The following is a 19,307-nucleotide window of genomic DNA, read 5'->3' on the forward strand; positions in this document are numbered from 1 at the left end:
TCTTCTTTGGATGCAGCTTCCCATTGCCTCCCTCAGCGGCTCCCTTAGGAAAGGTGTTTCTTTCCCTGCCATTGTTTGGGAAGCGCCCCGTCCCGTTGCGAGTGCTGTAAGCCGTATACCAAGAACGTGAGAAGACATTGGTAGGAAACGGGGAAAACCCTGGCCACGAAACGCTCCGACCCCCACCCTATTGAATGGGAAAAGGAAACTGTTCAAGGAGGCAAAAGCCAAAACCATGACAGGTTCCCCAGAGATGCAGATTATTGTTATTGTAGGAACAGATGTATTTTTATTGGTGGGAGGAGGAGATGGGTCTAAAACCAGCCTCAGAGTTTGCTTTAAAAACAAAATGCGGGGAAAAAAAAACCCAAGAAAACCACGAAATCCCCTCTACCACTCACCTGACTTTTATTGGCGGCCACTTTGGCAAACAGAGCTTGAGATACCTTGGCCCTTTTCATCTCCTGTTGGATCTCGTCATAAATGGCAGCTGTGATGTTGACGTTGGCGCCGTCCGCCTTAATGGGGAGGTCTGTTGTTGGTGTCGAGGTTTTGGCCTACCGAGAGACCATGGAAATAATAATTAAAAAAGTGCTGCTTTCAGCCCAGCCATCTGTGCAGAAATTATCAGAGGATTTCAGTCAGCTGATGCCAAACTGCATTAGCTACGGAGGGACACTTCCTGTCCATTATTCTAATCAGGTTAATTGTGATTGGAAATAATTGCAGTGCATTCCTATAGGACGCGCGAGGCGCTGCCAGCTCCCCTGCTCCCGCACGGCTCCGGCTCCCGCTCGGCTCCGGGAGCGCTCCGGGCCCGCACGGCTCCCGGGGCCACGCGGCTGCCCCGGCCCTTTTCCCCCTGCGCTGCCTCCGCGGGAGAGCCAATTCTCCCAGAAAAAATGCGTAAATGGGTAGAGGTCTCTAAATAATAAATTATTACTCAATTTAATGCACTCCCTCAAGCCTTCCTCATCCTTTATTAAAACTATACGTATGTCATTTGAGTATGTATGGGTTCCCAGCCTCATCATCATTATGCTGGCCAGACAGTCACCTAATTTCACCTAGGAAATCAGTGGAAATGAGAAAAAAAAAAAAAAAGCAGCAGAAAATCATTTCATAAAGCGGGGCTTTGGCATGCCTTTGACGCGCTGCCCTCATCCTCCTAAACTCATATTGCGATTTTGTGCATTCCGCGGCACTCCTTTTAATTGAATGATTTCCCTCCGCCGCCGTGACAAATGAAGGACAAGGACGGGCGCCAGCGCGCGCTCGTGCCGCGCTGCCGCGCCGCGCGCCGCCCCGGTACGACCCTCGCGCCCGGCCCCTGCTTTTGCAGCACGGCTTAAGGTGGCTAGAGCATATCTAAGGTTAATTTTTGACCGGGTAGACGTGCCCGAACGCTCCTGATAGAGGGCAGGTTGACTAAGTCCAACCGAGTCCCCCGAGCATCCCCTTTCCTGCGCCCGTCCTCCCGACCCGTCCCGTCTCGTGCCGAGACGGGACGGGTCGGGAGGACGGGCGCAGGAAAGGTACAGAGCCCACATCCACGGCGGAGACGGGCAGAGCAGGGAGCCAAGCAAAGCCTCAGCGGCGCCAAGCACAGTATTTAACCCTGGCTGCCTTGACTCAGCTCTCAGTAGTAACGAGAAGTTTGCCATTATTGAAATGCCTTATTGCAGATTGTATTAGGAAAAAAAGCAAAAAGGTGGAGTCTGCGAGAGTAGCTGGAGAGCTCTGAAATCCCACAGGTTGCTGCTGTTGGGTTGCTCCCCACAGAGCGGSGGAACAGGTAAACAACCTTTAAAAGCTCCGAATGTTCCCTGCACAGCTCTGGGATCCTTTTGCTGGCTTCATCTGCCACTCTCACCCCCGGGTGTCCGAGTGCCCTTAGGAGCTGCCCCAGCAGGGGCTCTCGGGGCGGGCAGGCCGCGCGGAGCCGCAGCGCAGCCGCGTGCGCCGCTGTCTCCTTTCACCCAGCGCGTCCAAAACCATTCCCCAGGCGCCGCCTCAGCGATGGGTATCTATGGAAACCRGGCTGCCAAACGGCGGTAATCCAGCGCACGCAGCCCCGCGGTCCCCGGGAATGGGCCCATGGGTGCCAGGACAGCGCGGGAAGGGGCCCGCGGGCACCAGGACTGCACCAGGCACCGCGYGGGGCTTTGGCTCCCGCACATCCCCCGTGCAGAGCAGGGGCTGCTCTTTGGGGCACGGCTCTCCAGCAGTGCTTAGCTCTTCAAAGAGAAGGCAAATTTTCTGTTTTTCAAAAGCTGCAGGCTAGGATATGGGGAAAGTGTCTTATCTGCAGGGAGGAAAGACATGGGGACTCTGCTCTTACTGCACTGCATCCAACTCCTCCATCTCCTTCAGCTGATTCTTCTTGTGAAATCTATCATGCTAAAAATCAGTAAGAACAGGATAATCTATGAAGTAATATAAATGCAGCARATACACTTATTAGTGTATTTAGTGTATCAGTGTAATACACTTTATTAGTGTAAAGAGTTTTCCTTATATTATCTGTATTTCCAAGGAAAGGTGACTACAAAGGACAAGAGCTGCACGACAAGGAGCCTCGGGTGCTGTGATAACTCAGTGTCAGTTTGGGGCTGGCAAGCCAGGCTCGGAAACTGCCTTCAATGAACTCCATTCTTTACATCGTGTGCAGTCAAGAGGCGTACAAAAATGCCAGCGTTAAACTAGGCAAGCTCGAGCGGTTCCACAAAACCAACAAGCCTTCCTTAAGAATAATCACTTTGCATTTAAAGCTATCCCCCGCCCAAGATGCTTGCTTATTTTTAGCAGCGGTGCAGATTTCCAAAGGAAAGTGCTCGGTAATACTATTATAGGCAGAGCGAGCACACGCAGAGCCCGAGCAGCGGGAGCACGAGGGCACCAAAGCGGGAGCGCTCCCACGGGCACCGGCGAGCGCAGCTCGGCACYGAGCACAGCGCACGGAACGAGCCCTGGGTCGGGAAGTGGGAAACTCGGAGCCGGAGGGAGGGAAATGGGAGCACCCTGCCGCGCACAGCTGGGCTGCATCCAGCGCGGGGATGTTCTCSCTCCGTGCAAAGGAGCAGCCTCCCCGGGGACGGGGGCGGCAGCAGCACGGTAACAAGCACGTGCACTGAGTCCACGAGAGGACAGCTGGGCTGCGGCTGCAAACCACCGCCTCCCATCTGCATCCCCGGCCCGTCTCCGCTTTCGGTACGTCCAACAAGTAGCCTTTAAATCAAGGACTGGGATTTCTCGGGCACAAAAAGAGCACCCTGATTTCAAATTCACTCTGGACTCCTGTTCACCACATGCTCTTCACTGCAACATGTGTGAAAACCTCCATGTACCCAGAAATTCTCTCGGTGTGTTACAGAACGTAGCGGACATAAACCACTTAAGACAACAAGTTAAGCAAACGCYCCTTCCATGATACATTTGCTAACAGGCACATCTCAGCAGCGCGTGTGTGCAGCCCACGTGCATTCTTCCATGTACTGTCACCAACAGGCTCTTTTGCATTTCTGGTACTGATCACAGCTAGAGTCATCCTGAGGTTTCACTGAATTCCCCCAAGCCCCTCTCAAAACCACTCCAAAAGCCTGGAGAACTTCCATGCCACATGGGGCAGGGAGGTGCTGAGAGGAGCCCCATCCCTAGTGTCTAATCCACAGGGAAAGAGGGCTGCCCCTTACCTGGGGGGTTCTGGAGGAGCTCGGGCTGCTGGCCGCCGAGGACACCATGCTCACATTGGGGTTCATGCTTCTCTCCCTCTCGTCCTGGTAGATCCGATCCCGCTCCGAGTCAGGCAGGTTGAGGAAATTCTGCATTGCCCTCAGGTTGACCAGGAGAGACTGCGACGCTGTCCGAGGGTCTTCTTCCTTACGCAGGATCTCTGACAGCAAGCCCTGGTTCAAAGAGCAAAAAACAATAATAATAAAAAATATCAAGTCATGTGTTGTTGTTGCTTTTCTTTCTTCTCATTTGTTTGGTGTAACCAGCTGGGTTGCAATACTGAGAACTAAGAACCTCCCAGCCTCTCCCAGAGGGGCTATTTTGTAGGAAAGTCTTCTTGGGGCTGGGGGTTATTTGGGGACCGTCCTGTTGTGGCCCCGTAGGAACCACCTGAGCATGGTGACACTGGATGGGAAGGCTGGGGCACCGGGGAGAAGGAACCGCAGCTACCACCAGGTGCTCGCTGCAAATGCTGCAGGAGCTGTCGAGCTCTCGCTCTCGCTCTCTCTTTCTCTGCTTGGAGCTGCTGGGAACACTTGGCAGTCCTGCTCGTCTTCGAGAAATCTGCCAGGGTTGGTAAATTTAGTTTCGACATTTAAGCAGTGCAGGAGGTTTATCAWGAAAAATGTTTCACTACATTTTGATGTTATAGCCCGTTCATTGCGGTTTGGACAGGCGTTTCTGAGAGAGCTGCAGCAAACCGTAAAGCCATCGGATCTACTTTTGGGGACATAACCTGTTCRTGTCTCATCAAAAACACCCCGGGTCTTGCACGGTGACAGGGAATGAACCCRACCCTGCCCTGGTTTCTGGAAAACCCTCATGCCAGGAGTAACCTGTTCAAAGGGGCCGAGAGGGAGCACCCCGGYCCCCAGGGTATTCGCACCCTCCGGGCGGGCACGGCAGCTTCCCAAGGAGAATCCAAGCACACAGTGAAGCCCCTTCAGCATTCTGTCTTTGCTTCCTTCCCTCCGTGCCCRAGAGCCTCCCAAGGAGCCCTGCCAAAGCGCCACGCCAGCCGACTACTGACCCAAGGCCAGCGCTTTTAGTGCCTCTGGGTGGTATTTACCAAAGATCGTCCCAAAGAGCACGGCAGCGTTTGCTTTTGTAGCTGCTCCCAAACACATACATGGAGACACCCACGGGAGGGCTCTCCCCGGGCGACACGGGGGTGCCGGGCCTCCGAACAAGCCACGGCCTCTGCTGGGTGTCTGCCCCAGAGATGCCCCACGTGCCCATTTCTGACTCTTTTAAGGGATGCAAGAGCCCTGGTTTWCACACAGCAGCGTGCAGAGGGGCGGGCGACAGGGCAGCGCAGCCAAATGCAGCATCTCGAGAGCAGTAACATTTACTGTGACGCCGTTCGGGGCTACCGGGGAGCACGCCAGCGAACCAGCCAGCAGCAGCACAAAAAACACAGCGAGATTAAATAATCCGCTCAGCCTTTTTGTCACCTGCAACAAATTAGGCTTTCAATATGCAAAACATCCTCCTTCCCCAAAAACAAATGATCGTGATTTCATTTAATTGTAATTTAATGAGGCATAATTTATTTTTTAAAGCGATACACACCAGGTGTGTGGGGAGGAAGCTGGCCCGGCCAGACAAACCCCACGGTTTCTATTTTTGAGAAAAGCCTCAAGCCAGCCAAGGACTGGTTTCAGTTCTGCAAATTAGGTTTCTGCAGGAGGGGCTGAGGGAAGCAAACCCACACCAGTTGTACATTCACTGTAAAACTCCACTGGCCAAGTTGGCTCATTCCAACTTCCATACRTCCCCTGTATTAAAGAAAAACACTGGCTGGCTGAGTAACTAACTCTGCAAACCTAAGAGAAGATCCTCAGGGACTAGGAAGTCTCAAACTGGTTTTAAGTGACCAAACAGATCGTGTGCGCTGCATGCACCTCAGGACAAGCAGCTTTATGATAATGGTCTTGCTTCTTTCTCCCCTCTCGCTTGTCGTTCTAAAGCCAGTTGCTGAGGATGAAGATGAAGAGCTGAGTGAGAGGCAGGCCCCGCTGAGCAGGGAGGTGCAGGGAAGCCCCAGCCCAAGGCTGGGTTTACGCTGAAACCAGCTCCAGGTCTTCAGGCACCGGTTGCGTCCACAAGGGACTGAAAGGAAACAACCGGGGTGCAGACAGGAGCACGTGCTCCGTCAAAATAAAGACGTCTCTGGAGGCTATTTGAAACAGCAGGGATTTTGACGGTGCTTTTTTCAAGCAAGCTGTAATCTAGTCCTCCGAAAACAAGCCAGCACTCGTGGCCACGGCCCTGAGGGGCAGCTCTGCGAGCCGTGCCCGGGCACTCGGCCAGCGGGACTGACAGCCCTGCAGGGCACGGAGCCTGCGGGGCGGCTTCCGCAGGACGCTGCGAGGCAGAGCCAGCGCCGCCCGGTTATACACATAGGGCAAACATTACAGGGACTTCTGTCATATTTTCAGTTTATTTGTGCCTCTCTATACTCCAGCTGTTGCCAAAACCAAGAGAGAAAAATGCCGAAATACTAGAAAAATGTTGCTCCTACGTGGTACTTCTATATGCCCAAATGGAAGCTCTCCTCACTCCCAGTCTCAAGACACAAGCTGTTCTGCTCCSCACCAGGCATCGAGGTGACACAGCACAAGCCCAGCCTATGTGGGTGCTTATTCAAGCTCTSCATCTCTCACACTGGTGACCCTATGTGCAGAACACAACGCGATTTTGCCGGGCCAAAAATAATCGTTTTTATTGATTACATGGTTTTTAGAGGAGGCAGGCCCACGGAGGCCTAACTCCAGCCCTTCAAGGCGACAGAGCAATCTGCTCCGTTCTCCTCTCCCGCGAGGCGCTCACCGGGACACCCGTACCTCGCCGGGCTCTGACTCCGGGGTGCAGCACCCTCCGTATCGCCGGGGAGCCTCTCTGGGAAGCACCCACGAGGTTCCTGCAAGATTCCCTGGACTCAGGCTCAAACATTCGCTGCTCTCCTCTCCTTGCGCCTCTTCCAAATTCTAGCCAGGATACAAAGCAGGAGTGCTGGGAATCCCCCAGGAACGCCTAGCCCGGCAATGCACCCGCTCCAACCTGACCCAGCAAAATCAGTTTCGATAACCCATTAATGGAAGCAGATTAATAGAAACGTTATCCAGAAACTGGATAATGGAAACCTGTGTGCTTGGCCACACTGAGCCCCTCAGCATCCATYCTGCCACAGCTTCCCGAGCGCAGGACTGTGCCTGCTCCCGGCGCCCCGGACCTCCTCGGATGCCGTCGGTTCGGATGAACTCCAGCACTCTGAGCACCTGAACCGGTTTCACATCAGTGTGAACAGGAGACCAGCTGCTTCCCTGTCCCCTTCATGAAGAGCAGCTGAACATACCCGTCTCTCGCTCAAAGGAAAAGCTCCCGATCCCCAGATTCGCTGCCTACAGCTGGAGTACGAGCCTTGTGCTTAAACTCATTTAACTAAYGCTAAAATACATACATCTCAGGAGAGAGCTGCTTAGGCACGAAGCATTTAGAGGCTGATTTGAATAAAACTTATATAGGGTGCAACAATGGCAATTGGATTTTTATTATTAAAAACGAAGTGYTTAAATCCTCCAAGAAAATGCCTTCATTGCATTAGTTTAATAAAGCCTCTTTTTTATTATGGTGTCTCTCCTCATTAGGGAAGGCAGCCCGTGCACGCGGCGCTCAGCACGGATGCACAGGGGGAAAAGGAGGCAGAGGAGGTCCGGCCACCGAGTGCCACCATCCAGGTGCCACGTGCGGCGACCTGCGCCAGGGGAAGGGGCAGGATGCAGCGCCGGCAGCACCCATAGCACCCACAGCACGTGGCGGCCCCKCATTGTGCAAGCCTGACTCACGCGCTGCTTCAGAGCCTTTCCTTCAGCCTATTGAATACAATTAAGTTAATTGAAACTGAAATTTCGGGCAGTGCAGAAGCCCGCTGTTGGAACAAATATCCCATGTAGCAAAAATCTGCGATTTATTAAATTAAGTGCTTCCCTTGCAGGCTGCCTCCTTTCCTGCGAGTACAACAGAGCGCTGCTTGTGCCACATTGCGCACAAGGATAAAACACGCGGGCGGCACGAAAGGGCTTCATGCAAGAGGAGAGAGTTTTCTATGGGGAAAAGAAAGAAACAACAGGAATTCCCCCCCAAAGCAGAACCAGAGCCCTGGCTAATTGCAAGCCTGTGCACAATGGTGCAGCCACGAGAGCGATGAGCGCGCATGAATGTCGCGCGGGGCGCCAGGCGGAGGATTAAAGGCGCCCGGCTTCCTCTCGCCTGCGGCCAGCGGGCTGGCCCAAGGGATTCCGCGCAGCCTCGTGCAGAGGTGCGGGAGTCACCTGGACAAAAGGCACTTCTGGTCTGAAAAGGCCTCTTTGTGGATCCGCTTCCGCTGCCACTTCAGCCTGGGGGGATTTTGCCGGAGGCGGCGGACGCACCCGCCGCCCTGCGCCCCTGGGACCTCCCTGAGCCCACCCTCCATGTCGTGGAGAGCTGGGGAAGCGGCAGCCCCCCTGCCTGCACGTGGGACCGGCCYGGAGCCGTTCCAGAAGCCCCATCCAGCAAGGACGCCGGGCACCTCAACCCGCTGCGGTCACACGTCCCACGGGACCCGCAGAATGCCCCCAGCAGGGCAGAGCAGCCCGTTTTATTCCCTTAACTAACTGCACTCCAGGCTGGGGAGCAGGATTTCACCCCCCTGGGCTGCCACCTCCTGCCTCTCCAAAATCCAGGGCCAGGAGCCGAGCCGGGCGAGCACTGCCCTGACACCCACAGGATGCCCTGCTCCCCGGGAACGAGCAACGGGAACACTCTGTGTCCGCAACCGAAGGGCTCCCATCGGGAGCTTCCTCTCCATCTCCATCTCCATCTCATGCTCCCGAGCACGGCGGCTGCCACGCGGCGGGACAGCCCTCTGGCAACACTCACCACCTTGGTGCTAAATTTTGGTGACAAATTTCAACAGCAGCTCGCTGCGGTCCCCCAAAGAGRACCCGCTGGCATCCGCAAGGGAAASAAGGCCAGGGTGCCTTGCTGACGGGCACTGCCGGGACACGGGCTATGGTAAACACAACGGGGTCATCAGCCACATGAAGTAATGTGAGGGTTAATAGGAATTTCCTGCTTGTTGGAAATGCTGTCATTAGACACACCTGCAATAACTGGGTCTAAAAATTCCTTTCTACAGCTCCATGGGTCTAAAAACCCCCTTCTAGCTGTCCTGTTTGCCAAGTAATGAGCATTTGGACTCTTTAGTGATGAGAACCAAAACCATGATACGGATTCTCTACAGATGAGAGAGAGGCACAGAAGTTAGCGGGGAGCATTTACCAAAAACCAGCCTCCAACGCACTACAGGGGCTTCCGAATCCCAGATTGAGACAAACCTTGAGCTGCTCGTTCTGGGAGTCTGTGTCCACCAGCTGCCCCGTGCAGTGCTCCTGTCTGGCAGCAGCCAGGTGGTCACTGTTCAAGAGGGGACATGGAGACGCCCCGAGCCCCTCAGTTTTCATGCACCCACAAACCATCGGGCACACGGGCGTGAGCAAACCCCGCTGCCTCAGGCTATGCACTTGCAGCTCTTGGCGCAAGGATCCAGATGCTTCCCACCTCATCCCACCTCACCTCTCCTTCTCCTGACCCCGCTCCCTTCCCACCCACGCGTACATGTGTCGGCCACTTGTTCCRATGGATTTAGCCTCGTTTGGATCAAAGCTTCCTCTACTTCATTTAACAGACTTGCTCAGACGGAAGGTCTCAGGGGAGAAATAATGTTCGTAAGAAGTGGGGTTTCGGCATTGAGTATGTAGGTCATTGGACTTTAAAATAAATCAGAGAATAGTTTATCTATTAAACAAGCCTCGCAGTACATATTTCATGAAGCTATACTTAATTACAGGCTAACGTGCACCGCAGAGCTGCCATGCAGGAAGATTAAGCAGTGGCCCATAATGCAGTGATTAATGCAGTTATTAGCCGGCTGGCACGCAGCGTCTTTTGGTTGGCACTGCCAAGAGAAACAAGAGCCCTCCAGTTTTTGAGGTTGGTGCTCGCTGMGAATGCAACAAACACAAACATTTCCAGACAGAAATGCCGGTGTCTCCACACTTCCCGCGGAAACACAAGGAGGTGAGCGCAGGGTTCCAGCTCCGCTGCGGGGGCTTCTGCAGTCGCTTCTCCACCGGGGGCTTTTGGGGACACSCCATGTGCTCAGCTGTGCACTGCGAGGCTGACTGTATCCGAGCTCCTATTACCTGGGACAACAGCCTCTGACCCAAAGGGAGACTATGTGAAATTAATTAATTTTGGAATTAAAAACCGAGGAGAGCGAGGCATAAATATGTACCTACGTTTTTTTTGCTACAGCAACGGCTCCTAGGGAAATGATGCACTATACATAAAATCCATATTAAGGCCCTGCAGTCTAATGGAATGCAGCTCTGAGATGACATTAATGTTTTATGGATGTTAAAGACTTGCCTGTTCCAGTGTCACTGTTACAGACTGTACAGTACATTGACATCACTTACGAGGGAAAGCTAAGAGTAGCTTATTTCTCTTCTTTTGTGTAAAATTACATTTGCCTGTTATCATGAGGAAATCAAAAATAATGAAGAGGGGTTTTTTTTTCAAATAGAAAAGCTAGAAAAGTTAGTACCACCAAAGCTGCACTTGGCAGAAGGAAGGCCCGACAAAGCAGGTGATACCACTACCCCGAACTGGAGACTTCCCTCCGAGCACTCAACTCTTGTGCTGCTTGCCTGAGGATGGATCATCACAGCCCATTTCCAGGTGCAGTCCTGCCCAGGAATGGTGCCTGACACCTTTGTGAAGGATGCTGCCCTGGCACGTCCACCGCATACAGCTCAGCTCCGCGCGCGCGAACGGCGTGCTCGGAACAGCGCAGAACCATCCCAGAGGGATTGTGCTGCTCTCCGCGGGGCTACAGAACACACCAGYTTGCCACCGGCTTGGCCAGTGCTGTTTTGGACGTTTCTGCATCCCCCCAAGCTGTGCACCTCCTGAGAAACTCAAGTGTTCAGCGGGAAGCACCGAGCTTTCCCTTCAGCCGCCGCTGCCTCCCTCGCTCCGCAGGGCGTCTGCAGGCAGGACGCACCTCGGATCAAAAGCCTGGGCATTTCTCCAGGGCAGCACAAGCACGAGGGCAGCGCGGACGGATGGCTGCGGGGCCGTGGGCTCGCCAGGGACGGTGACACCTCAGGCAGCTCGACAGCCACGTGTCGCTTCCCAGGACAGCGGGCTGCAACTCAGCGTGCGCCCCGCGGAGCTTCTCAACCAGCCTGCGCAGAGCCCGCTGCCTCCCAAGCTGACAGGTCTCCTCCCGGGAGCTCTCCCTACTCACTGCTCTCAAAAGGGGGTAATGTTTGAGATCGCTGCACTAACAACAGATCTCCTCTCCTGTCGGGTTAGGTACACCATAAYGGGCCCACACAGGGCACTGTAGCCATTAGCTTCCATGCTACTGTGCCAAGGTGTTTCGTTAACAGGTAGATTTTCAGGTGTTTAAGCATTCAGTATCAGCAAGGTTYAGAGACAGTTTTCCAGATCTTGAGTAAAATCACGGCTGTATTTGTCCACTTTTCCTACAGAACTGGAATGCTGAGATGATGATGGAGGTGGGATGGCTGGCGGGAATAACGGATGCTCATGCAAGGACCCCAGTTTCAGTGCACATTACTCTTGAAAGAACCTGGAATTTCAGTGGTATGCTAGTCCTAAGGGGGGCTGCAAATGCTGTCAGGTGGGACTGGCCCACAAACACCCTGCTAGGAGCACAYTTCACCCAGAGCCCTGCTCAGTGTCCTAGAGCCACTGAGGCGATGCCAGAACAGCCCAGGAAAGCAAAGCCAAACACTGCAGCTGATTCACTCCAGATTTCGGATTATCTACCAAGCATGTGAGCAACCTCTGTCGCGGGTGCTGCTCAACGCCACGGGCAGAGCCACCGCGAGAGAAAGGTCCAGGCGGCCTCTCCGTCTCCCGCCTGCGCTCTCGCTGCCATCCTGCACCGGCGACAGGCCTATCAAGCCCTCGCCTCCTTCTAAATGCCAGATTCCAACAAAATTGCAAGGCAGCTTTTGCATTTGGGGATGAGCTTTCGGTTTATTAGCAGGCCTGGGTGCTATGGAGCCTGCTCCGCAATCTGGCTCAAGCTCCGCGACAGTGGCAAGCGCGCGGCGGCGGCACCGCTGACCTCCTGCTCGAGTTCACCGTATGTCATCCTGTCAATACCATCTACCTTGATTATACCAGGCTTTATATACAACAGGTTATGTTCCCAGAGGGATGAAAAGCTTTTCCAAATTAAAAGCAGCATTTTAAAGAGGAAATACTCATACATTCCTATGTAGTTTTCATTTGATATCCTCAAGGCTAACCCCAGAACTTGAAGTCATGTTGATTGAAAATGAATGTTTTTTCTGAGTGCGGCCATCTTATGAATTTAATGGAAGAAGGGAAGCAATAAAAATGTGCTCCATACTTTAATTAGTTCCCTCATAACATGGCATTTCCAAAATGGCAGTGCCAAAGAAAATCATTAATCCAGGAGAGTCGGCAAAAGCACCGGCTGGAGCAAGGGACAGATCTCCAGGAGACACGTACAACGGGGCCCTTGGCTTTCTCTGSCTGGTAAAGCTTACCTCCAAGAGCAACTCTGACGGCGCAGATGAAACTGGTACCAATGTTTAAACACGAGACCTATTTCCATTCCTTTAGCCTTATCAGAGAGCACCACGGCTTGGCAGGTGTGTTTTGTGTGCGTGGAAGGGCAGCAGGACGAGCGCGAAYGGCCTGCCCCTCTCCCCGTGCGCTCGCCCAGGCACCCAGCTGAGACCACCCTTTGACTACCTCACCACCTGAGCCCGCTTATTTGAGAGCACCTGGGGGATGTAGGAAAGCCAACACCAACTGCTGCAAACGGCAGACACCTTTGCAGCAGCCAGCTGGCTCCAAGAGCCTTTCAGCCTATGGGCACTTTTCYTACAGGCTTCTTGGGGCAGGGGGCTCTGGCACCAGCCTTGGCACCAACACGGACAGCATAGAAGAAGCTGAGGAAGTGGCAGAAGCCCAAAGACCCCAAAGACTCGCACAGTGTCTTGTTAGGTGTTCCCGGGCACGAGGCAGGAGCAGATGTGGAAGCCTCTAGCCAGGAAGGGGACTGAGGGAAGGGCTCACACAAGCAGAACTACCTCGGGAGAACACGGCTTGGGGAGCAGCACTGGAATGACCAAATGCAGGCCAGCTGCTGTCCCAGGAAGAAGCTCCATTGTTCAATCCCAACAGAGAGACTGGGAGAAAGAAAGGCAGGGTGATCTATTTCCACRGCCCATCTCCAGCCTTGATGGGCAACAACTATAAATTCCGTAAGAGTCACAACTTTGCCCCCCTCACCTCTGCTCGGCTATAGAACAGAAATCAGTACCTGTGTACGGTTGAACGCTACTCTTGCAAAGACAGCTTGAGACACGCTGGCTCTCTTCAGCTCATCTCGGACTTGCTGGTAAATGTCTGGAGAGACTTCCACGGAGGAATTCGAAGGCTCCGGCTTGACGGCTCGAGGGATGGGCGGGTGGTTCAAGAACTGCTGGTTGATGGCTTGGGGGTGCTGGTGAGCCAGCAGCCGGCTGACGGCGATCTGCTGGTTTATCAGGTGGGCCATGGCTATCTGCTGCCTCACCAGCTGCGGGCTCAGCTGAGGAGACAGGAGCCCCGGGTTTATCATGGTCTGCATCGCTGGCACCTGGTTGCGGATCGGAGTGCTGTGGTGAATTTGGCCATGAGGAGACTGTTCGTTAGTTTTTCCCAAGGTTGCCAGCTGGTTGATATTTGGTAAGTGCATGGGACGTTGGCCGAGAACACAGTAGTCTGAAAGGTTTTCTCTTTCCACTCTTTCCACTGTTAAAAAGAGAAAAATCAGTTTGCTGTCATTTCAGTGCGCAGAGGACTGTTAGGTAAGGATTGCTGCAGGTGACCGTACACAACAGCACACCCACTTCACTCCGCAAGTGTGCACTTGCATAAGAGCTCCACAAAAACACGGACAACTGAAGCAGCACCCAGGAACAACAACAGAAAGCACCAGCCGCTTGCACAGGTTTCGCCCACCGCGTAGGAAGCCTCCTCAGCACGCAGGTAGCAGGTTCCCTCTCCAGCCTCATTCCCTAAAGAAACAAGCTCAGACTCTTCTGCTCATATGGACAACAACTTTTGAAGCTTTCAAAAGGAGGCGAATGGGGAAGAAGCCCAAAGTAGGGCTTTGGGTGAGGGTTAGGAACCCAACTTAACACCCATTCAAGCAAATCCAATGAAACTAGTCCCGTCCTTGCGCAGCTCGTGGATCAGCTTCTCACTACAGCCTAGGCACCTCTATCTTTTCCCACTTAACCTACCTGCACCCTGTGTGGACACAGTTACCTGCTAACACCCGTTTGCCTGAACGGTCCACAGCAGCAGCGAGCCCCTGGCGTGCAGCGTGGTACAAACCACGTTCATCCCAACCCAGAGATGAAAGTATTTTAGATCCATAGTCATTCTTTTTCTTTGCTGGAGGCTTTGCAAGAGGCACGGCKTAAGGTGGGCCTTAGGACACAGGACTCTTGCCTTCACCTCACCTTCCCACTGGTGTCCACGGCCTCGCCACGGAGCCTGCCACAGCAGCTTCAGGGAACGCAGCTTGTGACAAGACCCTATTCCCTGATTTACGGTGCTGTTCTCACGGCTTCACACGCTTCCAAAAACCTTTCTTTAGCGCACCAAGGACCTGTGACTCTTAAGCGACAGCTTGCTGCAAAAAAAATGAGGTACTGCAACCCAAATCTATGCCCTGCAATTGCATATGCAGACACAGGTTGTCCCTTCTGAGTATCTGATCTCAGCAATACCTCAGCAGCTTCCCCTGCAAGTGCCAAAGTGCACTCACTACAAACCACCTTCCCCCGAAAAGCGGTGTCTGAATCAGGCAATGGAGTTTAAGAGGTGCAGAAACAAGAGCTGTGCTCAGACCTAAGCGCAGGCAGCGCCGGCAGCCGGGGGCTTTGCTGTGAGTGTGCCCCGGCGCCAGGCTCCGCAGCGAGGCCGCCGCGGCCTCATCCTGCCCCGGGCCTCAGCACACAACGGGATTTCCTTTGCGGATGCCAGAACCCTGCCAGACCCCGTGTAATCAGTAACAACTGCACACGCTTTGAACCCTTTTCTAACGCTTAATCTGCATAAACCTCGGCAGATTACGCAGCTAATCCTCGCAACGAGGGCTTGCCGAGGAGCTTCCCGCCGCCCTCCCAACGGAGCAGAGGCCTCTCGCACCTTCCTGGGCTGATCCCGGGCGAGGGCYGAGCGGTGGCCGCCCCGCACACCGTCCCCATGCGCGCACTCGCCTCGGCACTGCTCCCGAGCTCTTCTGCGCATTTGTTAGGTGGAAAGTCTCACTATTTCCTCTGCCTGTTCTTTGGAAAAAAAATAATCCACACAACCTCTAACCTTCTATAAAATAATTGCCCCCAAAAAGCTGGGTCTTTGGCCAGTGGCGCGGGCAAGGGGACGGTGGCTGGAGGGGAAGCTCCCACCTGAGCGGGGCTGTAACCCCACACCCTGCAAATACAGGGACCTGCAGCCCCTGGCTGCACCCCCGCAAAGGCAGAGACCTCACACCAGGAGCTTGAGGAGAGCTGAACTCATCTCTGAAGCATTCTGGAGCTTCAGGGATTTGCAGCGAATGTAAGTCACTGAAACCAGCAAATTACTACTTGTTAGAACACAAAAACAGTAACCAAGTGTTTTTGAAAGCTTGGTGAGAAATAAATACAAATAAAATTAACTTCCTGGGCTGAGCTGCATTAGCCAAGTTTCCACCCACTCCCCACTTCAGTGCCAAATTATAAACCCCCATAAAATTGAAGCTGGAGATGAAAAGGCTGCCAGGCTGCTAAGCTCTGCGGTGCTGCTTGGAAGGCCACTAGCACGGAGGCCTCACCTGACTGCCTCCCCTTATTATCAGCTTCCTTTTTCCGCCATACGCGACCACGCAGCCACGCATATACTCCCAATAACCCAACCAGATCCTAGTCACTCCAACCACTTCAATAATCAAAGGTTACCATTAGCAGTTACGCTGGACGGAAACTATGTGCATTACTCAGCGGCTCGGGCTCTCCCTCGGCAGCGGCAGTGCCCGTGTGGGGCTCGCTGCCGCTCTGGCCGGGATCTCTCGGATAAACCCCCTTCCCCACGGACATCCTCCTCCTCCTCCTGCCGTGCTCCACCAGCGGGACGCTCTGGCCACCTCTGCAGATGCTGGTCGGTGCCCGCGCGTGTCGGCTGCAGCAGCCGTGCAGGCGGCGCAGCAGGGAGGGCAGGGAGGCCGGGGCTGCACGGGCTCCGTTGGAGCCCTGCACACAAACCCGCCTCTGCTCGCGATGCCTGTGCCCTACGGCCACGAGCCCTGCGGTCACGCAGCCCGCGGGGGGACAGTCCCTCCTGCCCCGCTGCTCTGCCCCATGGCTCTCCAGCCTTCTCCCCAGCAGCTCCTGCAGCCAGAGGCCGGGGGCAGCTCGGGACACGGCTAGCGTCTCCGAGCCCCACGAGCYGGGGTGCCCCTGCCCTCCCGGCCTGCGGCCCCTCCAACGCGGCCCTACCTCCAGCAGACAGTCCGAGCGCGGCACAACCCCCGGGACGGGAGCAGCCAACTGCCATGTTTCAATGCTCCTTTCTCTCCTAATGATTACCACGTGTGTCAATGCCTTTCAGCTTCACGCTGCGCTAGAAACTTCCTGCGTGCAGCACAAAAGCCATCCAAAGCACTCTTCCCCTGTGTGATGCTCTAACCTCTACCCAACTCTTCCTCGTGCACTCAAAGAGCTGACGCAGGCCACAGCACAATAGCTTGGGGTGGTCTGCCTGCAACTTTCCATCTGAAAGAAAACCAGCTCAAGAGATTTAAAATAAGATTTATTTCTCCACCTTCCCTTCCCCTCACCCTTTATTTTCACGGAGCTGCTAATAGGAACATTCTGACAAACAGCCTGTGGGGTATTTGGGGCTTAGGAGCAGCGCGGAGCTGACTGGCAGCCCGGCAGGGCAGCTTCCCGGGAGCGGCGGAGGCTGCTGGGGAGCCAGGGCTGAGGCCGGGGGCAGGACGTCACCCTYGCCGGGGTGACACGGCGCCCCGCTGTGCCGTCCCCCGGCGCCCACGGCCTCCTTGCCCCGAACGGAGGCTTGCAAAGGGACATTCTGTCGCAAGCTGCTCGCCGGCACAATTGCCACGTTTCAGTTGTGCCGGGATGTCCCCACGCCGGCGCTGGGCTCGGGTGCAGAGCCCGATTTATTGCTCCAAACCAGGCGGTCACAAAAGCCATCGCTGAAGGTGGCGGTGGCCCTGCAGGGCCGGCTGCCGGGGCCCGCGCTGCCCTCGTGCTGGCTCGTGGCTCGTGGCCACCCGCGCCCCGCGCTGCCCTCGTGGTGCCCTCCAAGCGCTAGGGCTGTACCCTGCATCTGCAGTCGGCATCATTACTTATTCCTTTGGATCACTGCCCACTCGGCCACTGCAGTGCAAAGGGCTGGCCTGAGGACTCTCATTTTATTCAACGTTTAATCTTCCTATTTACCCAAAGTCCTTCATTGGCTCCATTTGCTGTCTGATCTCTGGGGGGGGCAGTTATTCATATACAGTGAGSCCTGGAGAAAACACAGGTTGACTTGAGGAGCAGACTTGATAATAAGTTGTAATTTTTAAGACCTCTCTTTTTCCTCTACTTCCGCAGCAGGGCTAACAACCCCAAAATAGCTACAGAYCATGCACAGAAACTGCTTGGCTGCGGGTAGCTAAGGCCTTTTCCAAGCCTAATGGAAAGCAGGCAGCAAAGGCCATTGTCTGCTTTTGGGTGCGCTGCGAACTCCAGTTCCCACCGCTGCACAAGTCCCTATTTTGGGGTTGGGAAGAACCATCGCTAAGTGGGTCTTGGATCAGCATCGGCGCTGGGCAAGGCAGTGGAATGAACTCCGATTCTTGTCCGCCTCTCTCGGGCTCTTCCTGAAGGCTGAATCCCTGGGGCACATGTTCTCAGGGCAAGCATTACTGAGACCGTGTTACAGGAACACGGGAAGATGTTCCCATCCATGCTGCGCATGGAGCCATGGTCTCACCTGGTGCAACAACACCTCCCTCCCTGCCCAACTGCTGCGGCCGACGCCTGTCCTGCTACCTCAGTACTAACCTTCGGTGGGACCTCAAGAGGAAGGCGCAAACCTACCCCAACACCCTGGTCATCTGTGCAGTCCCTCCCGGAGATAAGCACGAGCCTCACTCCTAACAGTGGGGATGAGGAAAGGAATGAGGCAGAAGACAGACGTCACCAAGGAAGACATATTAACCCTCCAGATACTTGGAGGGAGCAGAACTCTGTTGTGTTCTCAGGGACGCAAAGAATTCTGTGCTCCAAAATCCACACAATCACAGCCACATTAACAGCTTTCCGGCCAGGAAAGCTTATACCCAGGTGCAAGTTTTCCTTTTGAGCTCACACACAAAATACTTATTCATTTCAAAGAAAAATGACTTTGCAACTTTGGAGATGAAAAAAATACATATTATATATATTTTATATATAAAATGAAGATTGTTCTTTACTCACTAAGAATTCAGGAGGGGATGAACAGACCTCCCAGTCTTGGCGAAAACTGGTCCTCACTGGGAGAAGCATCTCGCTATGCTCGGAACAGGAGACATTTTAAGCCCTAAAGTTGTCACGCATTACTCAGCGTCTCTTAATCAAAAGAGAATAAAATCAAGCAGTCATCAAAGCCTTTTGCATGGCAGGGACAACACACAGGAGACCCCCATTTTTGGTACAGAAGGGYCTTCCACCTTCACGAGCCCAGCACAGGGTCCCCAAAGCCGCCGCGGCTGCAGCTCCAGCCACATGCACACGCAGGACATGGGATTTAGCTCATCAGATACACCTGTCTGCTACAATAAATGCACCACAGGAGCGACAGCCAAAAGACTGGACACTCTACAGACCTGAAATTCATGCACACATTTACTTTAGGTAAGAATTAAGATTTTTTTTTTTTTGAAGTGAGATTCTGCTTTTTGTGATCAACGCAAATCCGCAAAGCACCATCCTCAAAACAGCCAAGCAGTCGGTGGCCTGAAAGGATGTCCCCAAGGAGAGATGGTCTTCAGGCCCTGCCCGTCTTCCAAATCCTGAAAATACTGCCTGCAAATAATATTGTTTTCTATTTATCTGTTTTCTATTTGTTTATTCAAAAAAAAAAGTGAAGAAGGTCCTATTTTAGTGCAATGAATAGGCRGTCAGGAGTATAAAGGTAAGCAAGGGAAAAACTGCAGCAGTGTCAAGAGCCACAGAGCTGACCTAAGCGATCCCCCTGTGCCAGAGCCACAGCTAACACTCGAACGAGACAAGAGATGAGCTCTTCTCAAACAACCTAACGTCCCTGCTTCAACAAGTTCATCAAGGACACTCAYGGTCAAGATGTACGTATACACCTACATACATACATACATCTAAATACATAAATGCCCAGTCTACAAAATATAAATC

At 53.8% G+C, this 19,307-nt stretch overlaps 1 protein-coding gene across 1 annotated transcript in view; it reads right to left on the bottom strand.

Moving 5' to 3' along the window:
* The window catches only part of SATB2 (SATB homeobox 2), an 80,110-nt gene that overhangs the window by 23,906 nt on the left and 36,897 nt on the right, over positions 1-19,307 (bottom strand). Inside the window, exons 6-8 of the mRNA XM_026048242.1 lie at positions 13,172-13,644; positions 3,693-3,905; positions 402-557 (exon numbers count right to left, since the gene is read on the bottom strand). Of these exons, the coding sequence (XP_025904027.1) occupies positions 402-557; positions 3,693-3,905; positions 13,172-13,644 (842 nt within the window). The remainder of the gene's footprint in view (positions 1-401; positions 558-3,692; positions 3,906-13,171; positions 13,645-19,307) is intronic.

The sequence above is a fragment of the Nothoprocta perdicaria genome, unplaced genomic scaffold (assembly GCF_003342845.1).
Source record: "Nothoprocta perdicaria isolate Ctin4 unplaced genomic scaffold, notPer1 scaffold_11, whole genome shotgun sequence".
NCBI classification, from domain to species: Eukaryota; Metazoa; Chordata; class Aves; order Tinamiformes; family Tinamidae; genus Nothoprocta; species Nothoprocta perdicaria.